This window comes from Frankliniella occidentalis, unplaced genomic scaffold (genome assembly GCF_000697945.3).
Source record: "Frankliniella occidentalis isolate FOCC.00 unplaced genomic scaffold, Focc_3.1 Scaffold63, whole genome shotgun sequence".
Classification (NCBI taxonomy): Eukaryota; Metazoa; Arthropoda; class Insecta; order Thysanoptera; family Thripidae; genus Frankliniella; species Frankliniella occidentalis.
The window spans coordinates 1,044,097-1,052,203 of NW_026267193.1; the positions used below are offsets into that span (position 1 = coordinate 1,044,097).

Here is an 8,107-nt window from a genome sequence, read left to right on the forward strand (position 1 = left end):
GGCGGCGCTCAAAACCAGCCGGGTCAGGCTGGGCAGGCCGGGCAGCGCTGTGGACAGGGCGCGCTCGGCGACGACCTCGAGCGGGTCGCCTAGTCTGAGGTGCTTCAGGCCGGCCAGAGCGCCCGACCCAAGGGCCCGCACCACCTCCTCGGGGAAGTGCTCGAGACCCAAGGAGACCAGCGGACCCGGCCAGGCCCTCAACAAGACCGCCAGCTAAAGACGCGTAGGGATGTATTAAATTTCGGTTCAAGGTCGGTGACGTAACAGGATACCATACATAAAGGTGCCCTTACACTCAGCGTATTCGGTGTCCGCGGACGTGTCCGGCTGTGTCCGTTTTCTATTTTCCGTTGATGTTTCAGGCAGAAATTTTAATCAAATGTACGACCGTATATCCTGGACACATTTTCTAACGTTTGGTAATAAAAACCATATCTGAAAACGGTTTAACATATCAATGCGGATACAGCGGACGCTGAGTGTAAGGGCACCTTAAGAGGATCTCACCTCTTTTCCCGCTTTCGAGGAAAACCTGCCGATGAATTCCAGCTCCCTTAGACCCTGCAACAAGGGCTCCAGTTTCTCCGCCATCCCCTCGACTGGCGTGACGGTCAGCCGTTCCAGGCCGCTGGGGCAGAACTCCAGGAGGGACATCACCTCGGGCGAGCGCAGGGACACGCGCCGCAGCTGCTCGCTGCAAGCAGGGCAGAGTGTTCAAAGCACCTGCACTAGTTTCGCCTTCGGGAGGACGAAAAGAGGCAGCAGCAGCAGCACTTACCAGTGCGCTTCAATCAGCAACCGTAACCAGCGACACTCGTGTTTGAACTCTGCGTGATGATTACCCCGATAATCCAACGTGACGCTATGCAGTCGAGGCAGCACCTGCGAAGAGAAGAAGCACGTTGCGGTCGAAAAGGAAATCACTTCTCTGTTAGAAGGAATCGTCTAGAAAGTGCGAAAGTGCGTCCGTTTTCTTCTCGGATGAATTCGGCAAATAAGCTATTTCAGAGAAATGGGAAAGAAGAACAGCACGAATAACAAGGTGGCCCGTGATTCGTCGCCAAGTTTTCCCCTCCACCTGAGCGACGAATCAAATGCCTCCTTGTTGTTCGTGCTGTTCTTCTTCCCCATTTCTCTGAAATAGCTAATTACGACAGCTCGGCGCCTGCCAGACTCAGGGTAGGCCATCCCGCAGTACAGACTTGCGCTGCAGGCAAGACATTGCCTACCCACTCAGGCGCCATAAGAGTTTGCATGCGAAACAGCTGCTGTCACCCGATTTTGAGTTTCTTTCCTTCTCACCCCTCCCCGCCTGAAACCCCTTTATTGGGCCCATCTGTACACTGTAACCCGGGGTGTCCGGCAACTGTGCGACTTAAGGTGTCCGGCCCTAAAACTTGTGCGACTTAAGTCGCACAGCTGCTGGACAGCTTGTAGTTTGGCGCCCTTTCCCTGCAGAGGAGCCCAAGCAGGGGGTGTCTGTCCAACAACAGGACACCCTCCCTACCTAGGCTTGGCCTGGGCCCTTGTGCAGGGGAAAAGGATGCCAAACTAAAAGGTGTACAGCAGCTGTGCGACTTAAGTCGCACAGGTTTTAGGGTCGGGCACCTTAAATCGCACAGTTGCTGGACACCCCGGATTTACAGTGTAGGCAACCTACCCAATGGCCGAACCCTAAACCTTGATGAAGAAGTAGCAGGGTCGCCAGCGGGTGATCTCACCTGTGGCCACCGGGAGCTGGCACGATAGGACTGCGGCTCCCAACCCTCGCAACTAGGAGGCCACGACCATTTTACATTAATGGTCTCCAATGAGGTGGCCTGATGCAGACTGGAAAAAAACAGATCCCTCCTGCGGACGTCGTGTAGTTCAATGGATAAATTCTTGATGCGCCGTTGCCCAAACTCCTGGATAACTGTCACGGCCAGAGTTTCGGAGAGAAGGCTCAAGCTTAATGTCCTGTAATTTCATGGAAATTTCCTTAAGAGTCCGCACCTTATAAGAACATGTCTATGGACATTTGAAGCTTCAGGGGTAAAATTAGGTGGATTTGTCGTTGTATTTAAAGTTTTGGCGCCGTTGGCAAAGTTTAGCCCTTCAGTACCGACCTGCCACCTTCGATGACTTTCGCCACGTTGTAGTTTTCTTTCGGGTCCGGGTCGGGGATGTCTTTGTGATCCCACCTCAATTTCGGGTCAGCCATGCATACTTCAAGCGACTCCCACGACGGCGGGGTGACGCGCAGCAGGGCAAGGAGACCCTCGTGGTCTTTGAAGCTGAAGCATGCCTGCTTGCCCCGCCACACCGACCAGTGCCCCCGCGTCAGCGCGTACAGCCGGGTGCAGACCCGCGCCACGGCGCCCAGGTCCGTGCCCGGCACATAGGACAACACCTTCAGCAACGGCAGGTCTGCCAGCGACGTCAATGTCTGCTTGCAAATACAATAGACCCTATTCGGTCTCGGCTCCGGGAGAAGAAAACAGGAATCCCGACCGGAACCAGTATCTTTATCCTGCTATATCGTCGCGAGAAAATGTGAAAAACTGCTATAAAAATTATTAAAAACATTCTGGATGGTACCTTTATCCATCAAAGCCATTTACACGTTAAAAGAGCGTGATTTTTTGTAACTGTTTCCGGTCGGGATTCTATCGAGAGAAACGTTAGTTGATTAAATTATTTCGGTGAAGGTGAGAAGAAGAAAAATGCGGGGAACAAGAAAACCGAAGAAAACGGAAGTCACCATGTTATGGCATAGTGCTTTCCGTTTTCTTGTTACCCGTATTCTTCTTCTTGTCAGCACAATGAGTGTGCGATAATAATAATGAAAATATGTCCCGCAGACTATTACCACATTCACCGGCAAGTCCAGTTGACCCGTGCTGTTGCCTAATGTCACGGCATCGTTGCAGGCCCTTTTATGAGGTAACATCGTTGTCGTTCGATTACAAAGTTGACAAGAAGTTGTCCGGAGCAGCCTCTCTAACCTATCAACAACTGTGACGTCAACATGTCTTTCGCAACTGACGGTCTAAAGAGGTACATTTTCTCCCAACCAAACTACGCTTAGTATACGTACCACTACCAGGATAAGTAAAATATTCGTGTCACAGGTGGAGCGCCGCATTGAAGCACAAAGTTAGCTGGAGTTTTTGACCAGTGTCCGGACAAGACTCTGCTGTTCGTCTGCTACTGCTACCTCTGTCCTGTCGGGCGACGTCGCCGAGGCTCACTGAGTGCTGCTTGTGTCAAGATGAAAAGAGGATGGTGTGAGGACTCAAATCGCGTCTGGTCGGTGAAAGGTAAGATTACTGGCAAAAACGTATGATTTCGACAATCGTGCGAATGTAGATTTCAATTTATTCCATCTCAAGAATGGTGTTTTACAACGGTTCACTTCTGAAAATGATGGAAACAACATTGCACTGTTGTGTCGACATTCAAGGTTTATGGGTTTAAGAAAATATCAGTGGGTACACTATATCTTGGTCCAACTGTTAACATAACTATAGTTTTCGGCTATAAGGTACAAATGTTTTAAGTTAATTTTAGCATATGTTCACTACTATTGGTTACAAGGGCTAAATGTACAATGTCTAATTATTGAATTTAAGTGGACTAAAATTCGTACTAGTACAATTTCAAAAACTAGTAATAACTCTCCATCTTACGTTTAACAACATCAACTGGACACTGCACATCCAGCCCAAGAAACTTATTTGTCACAAATTTACTAAAATATTATGTTAACATAACACATTTCAAAAAAAGATATCACTCACACATCTTCATAGTCTCCCACATTCTCCTCCGTACCAGAGAAAATTTAAGTTCACACTGTGCAACGCTGAAATTAGTCTCTTATCCAAAGCGTTACATCAACATGATGGAGCGTGCGATTTATATGGATTCCCTGACTGTCATTTTTGCGAGGACCCCAGTGATCACTTAGGTAGAGGGAAACTGCGTTGAGATGTAATAGGAAGGTGTGGCCAGCTGTGGGTACCACACCTGCTTGGTGGGCTCGGCCGGCATGTCCGCCGGCACGGTGGGCACCATCATGCCGTTGTAGATGGGCGCCTGGAACTGCTCCTGCTGGGTGTCGGCCTCGGCCTGCGGGTCGGCCTGCGCCTGCTGCTGCGCCTGCTGGTCCTGAGGGACGTACAGCACGGCCGGCACCACGGTCACGTTGTCCATGGCGTAGCCCTCCGCGGCGGTGCCGTCCGCGCCGGCCTGCACCTGGTACACCTGCTGCACCTGCAGCGTGTCCATCTGCGCGAAGGCCTGCGGGTCGTGCTGCAGCTGCAGGTGCTGCTGGGTCAGCTGCTGGTGGCCCGGCGCAGTGGTGGTGGTGGCGGTGGAGGACGCTGCCAGGTACTGCGGCACGGTCAGGGTGACGATGGGCTCATGCTGCTGCACTACCCCACCGGCCGCCTCCTCCAGGGTCTCCTGCTCGGCGTGGTCGCGGCTGGCGTGCAGCAGCGACTGGTAGCGGTGCCGGAAGCGCGCGTCGCACGAGTCGCAGGCGAAGGCGGCGGGGTTGGGCGGGTGGCGCCAGGCGGCGTGCAGCGCGAGGGACGCCGCCGAGTGCAGGTTCCAGGCGTGCCGCCGGCCCGGTGGGCACGCGAAGCAGCCGAGGCGGCGCCGCACCAGCCACTGGCCGACGTGCTTCTGGCGGAGGCGCGCGGCCACGCCCGCGTCCTCGGCCTCGGCGGCGGCCCTGCGCGCCTCCATGACGGACTGCAGGTGCTTGCGCAGCGCGCGGAAGTGCCGAACGCGGCGCCGCCTGACGCGCCAGTGGAAGCGCAGCGCCTGCAGCGCCAGCTCGTGGTCCGATGGCGTCCTGAGGCTCGCCCCGTCCCCGCCGGCCATCAGGGTCGGCCCGTCGGTCTCGTCGTGCATCTCGCCCTCCTCGTCGCCGTCATCCTCGATGGCGTTGACGGCGTCCTCTGCCGCTTGCGCCGCCGCGGCCATCAGCTCCTCGTCGTCCTCTTGTTCCTGGACAAATGAGATGGACCGGTTAACATTAAAGTCATAGCAGAACAGAGATCGCGGTGGCCCTGAAAGCAAGCCCCGTGCCCGTAGGCAGCCCGTAGGCAGCCCGTAGGCAGCCCGTAGGCAGCCCGTAGGCAGCCCGTAGGCAGCCCGTAGGCAGCCCGTCCGCACAGCCGCCTTACCTCCTCGCTCCACATCTCGCCGGTGCGGTGGCGGTCGAACCTCAGAAGCACGCGGTTGCAGGGCGTGCACTGGACGGTGGCGAGGTGGTGCGTCTTGGCGTGCCGGCTTAACGCCGTGCCGCTGAGGACGACGAAGCCGCAGTGTGGGCACTTCTGATTGAGCGGCGGCATGGGCGGGTGGGCCAGGCGGACGTGCTCCTCCATGGCGCCCTGCGTGACAGACGGACAGGTCAGAATTATGAAACGCGCACCTCGAGACGTTTTTATATAATGTTTTGAAGTGTAAATCTCGAGGGGTCCCCCACTCGTCACACTCGTCAACTCGTTGTACACTTGGCCGCGCCCAACTCGCGCCTAACTCGCGTTCAACTCGCGACAACTCGCGAAAACTCACGATAACTCGCGAAAACTCGCGTGTAAATCGCGAAAACTCGCGCCAAAATCGCGCAAAACTCTCTAAAAATTGATCCCAACTCGCGCCCTACTCGCGGCAACTCGCCAACTCGGCAACTCATTGTACACCTGTTTTGGAAGTGGGGGACCCCTCGGTAAATCTTACATTACAAACATCGTTTAAATATGTGGTAAATATTATCAAAGGGTGATGCATACATCCGAAACACTGCAGTCACGCGAGACTCACCGGCACGCTGCTTGAGAACCTGCAGCCGGGCTCGCAGCAGCGCATCTCGACGACGGCGTGCTTTTGCATGTGCGCGACGATCTCCGGGTGCGAAGGGGAGCTGTAGCCGCAGATGGTGCAGTGGTAGGGCCGGGGCGCGGGGCCCTGCGAGGGCGCCAGCGTCATCCGGTGCATGGACATGAGGTGCGTCTGCAGCGACTCGGTGTCGAGGAACTCGAGGCCGCACTGCTGGCACACCAGGTCCTCGGGCAGCATCTCCATCTCGTCCTCCGAGTCGGACGCCTCCAGGTAGTTGAAGAGGCGGTCGGCGCCGTGCGGGCGCGGGCGCCAGCGCTTGGGCGGGCGCCGGATGTGGTTCATGACCTCGTGCGGCCGCGGCCCGCCCGCCTGGTACATGGGCCCCGGCAGGGTGCCGGCCGCGGGGCCGCCCCACTGGCCGAGCGCCTTGCGGCCGGGGCCGCGCTTCTGTCGCGGCGGCTGCGGCACCAGGTCCGAGGGCAGCTGGCCGCTGCAACAAGAGAGCAGTCCCCAGGGGGATCTCGTCAGATGCCTGCTTGCTCACGCCGGCCAGCACCCTTGTAGGCGGGTGATAGAGGGGATGATGCTCCCTTGACTCGAAAAACTGTACTATGGACTGTGAACTATGAAACTATAAAACATCATCCTTGCATATCTAGATTTACTTTTTAAGTATGCCCTTTTGGTCACGCGGACTGCATCCTTGCATCCTTTGTCGCGGGGAAGTCTCCCACCCCGCAGCCCGCCCATAGCCGCGCGCTGCCTGACAGTGACGACCGGACGAGGACACGGAGGGGAGGGAGCAATGGAAGGAGGAAAGGAAGGAAGGAGGGGGTGAGAAGGTCAGAGGGTGCTCGGTTAAATGCCAGTTGGTCCCGCCCGCCAGCCGAGCGACATCTGGCCCTGCCCGGCGCCGGGATCCACATTTTACTTTTGACCCGCTGCCTTTTCCTTTGACGTGCGAGTCACGTCTAGAATAATAAGGGCGATACATTTTTGCAAACGACTGAAATTTTTCTTTTAATTTTCTTTTAATTACATTTACACCATACACCATCATAAACCCTAAACCCGTGACTATTAGACTGAGTTTAAGAGAATCAATCAGCTAGGAATGTAAGGAGGAGTGAGGGGACGCTTTAAGGGTGCCTGGCAAAAAGCAGCTTATGTCTCTGGCATCTACGCTAATCTGGATGGACAAGTTTAAATAAGGGATACATATCCACACGTACGTACTCACCATTTGCCGCTCACCACTTGGAGATTTTTCGTAGACCTGGAAGTGCGACTCCAAAATTCCCATGTCGCGTTTTACAAACGTGCTCTTTAATTTTGAGATTATTTTACGCACAGGATGGGTGATTTGCGCTGTTCTTTTTTTTCTGCTTATACTGTTCAAGATTCAGGCGTGCGAACGGGCTTGCCTACCGTCACTCACCATGGCGCCAAGCGCTCTATACAACCCGTCCGTACGTCTGAATCCAGCATACAGCAGAAAGACGGAGTAGATCCCTCACCCTGTACAACGCTATTTATATCACACTAGTCCCCATCTCTTTTAAAATCTACGAGTAACTGTTTTCCAGACTAAAAACGTGCATACCTTTTCCTTATTTTGTTGTCGTTCTTGGGAAGACTACTTTCTCTGTTGTGGCGACGATGCAAGCGTTGATCGCCTTCAAGCTGTCTAGTGGTTTGTCTTGCCCGCGTGCAGTTCGTGCTCGGTACGTGCGGACCGTCACGACGTATCACGCACCACAAAATAAACGAAAACGTCACGGATTAGAATCTTCGGTGTCTTTGACACACATTCATGTCCTTATTAAACGTCTCAAGTCAAATTATGACCTGAACACGTTAATATGACGTCATCGTGACCTTTTCGTTTTCACGAAAAAAAAAAAAAAGACTTTCTTGTGGGGATCAGTTCTGTTTGGTTGACTAAATTTGATAACTAACTGGAATCGAGAATCCGATACTCAAGCAAGAGCTGGTTGTCACGACCGGACACTTGTACGATGAGAACCAAGCTGGAGTTTGTTCTCTTCATACAAGTGTCCGGTCGTAGCGACCAACCCTTGGTTGCTCTGCTAATCCAAGTGCAGAAGTGTTTGCCACTTGTAACTGTAAAACTCTTGAGTTCTGCACTAAGAAGTCAATATTGCTTCTGGTTACTACCTCTGCAGAGCAATCTTATTTTGAGTCATACCATCGTCTTCAGCGTGAAATTTCGAATCAAACGAGCCTACATGTGATGGGGGTCTGATCC

At 54.0% G+C, this 8,107-nt stretch overlaps 2 protein-coding genes across 3 annotated transcripts in view; both read right to left on the bottom strand.

Annotated features, from left to right (window-relative positions):
- The window catches only part of LOC113209522 (uncharacterized), an 8,277-nt gene extending 5,037 nt beyond the window's left edge, over window positions 1-3,240 (bottom strand). The window contains exons 1-7 of the mRNA XM_052268036.1: window positions 3,080-3,240; window positions 2,852-2,987; window positions 2,109-2,428; window positions 1,722-1,959; window positions 779-882; window positions 508-694; window positions 4-213 (exon numbers count right to left, since the gene is read on the bottom strand). Of these exons, the coding sequence (XP_052123996.1) occupies window positions 4-213; window positions 508-694; window positions 779-882; window positions 1,722-1,959; window positions 2,109-2,428; window positions 2,852-2,932 (1,140 nt within the window). The 5' untranslated portion in view covers window positions 2,933-2,987; window positions 3,080-3,240. The remainder of the gene's footprint in view (window positions 1-3; window positions 214-507; window positions 695-778; window positions 883-1,721; window positions 1,960-2,108; window positions 2,429-2,851; window positions 2,988-3,079) is intronic.
- Window positions 3,241-3,340: 100 nt separating this feature from the next.
- On the bottom strand, window positions 3,341-8,089 carry LOC113209556 (uncharacterized). 2 transcript variants are annotated; one of them, XM_052268053.1, is made up of 4 exons: window positions 7,442-8,089; window positions 5,821-6,328; window positions 5,178-5,387; window positions 3,341-4,998 (listed from the first exon to the last, which is right to left on the bottom strand). In XM_052268053.1, exons 2-4 carry the CDS (start codon window positions 6,214-6,216, stop codon window positions 3,949-3,951), a joined length of 1,656 nt encoding a protein of 551 aa, XP_052124013.1. In that variant the 5' UTR covers window positions 6,217-6,328; window positions 7,442-8,089; the 3' UTR covers window positions 3,341-3,948. The 2 variants fall into 2 exon arrangements, with proteins under 2 accessions (XP_052124013.1, XP_052124012.1); XM_052268052.1 differs by having other exon boundaries at window positions 5,821-8,089.
- Window positions 8,090-8,107: the final 18 nt, after the last annotated feature.

Excerpts from the sequence above, each read along its gene's own strand:
- LOC113209556 (XM_052268053.1), bottom strand. The coding sequence starts at position 6,216 with ATGTACCAGGCGGGCGGGCCGCGGCCGCACGAGGTCATGAACCACATC. Across the intron at positions 5,388-5,820 it reads GGTTCTCAAGCAGCGTGCCG|GGCGCCATGGAGGAGCACGT; the intron begins GTGAGTCTCGCG and ends TCTGTCACGCAG. Across the intron at positions 4,999-5,177 it reads GCGAGATGTGGAGCGAGGAG|GAACAAGAGGACGACGAGGA; the intron begins GTAAGGCGGCTG and ends TCATTTGTCCAG.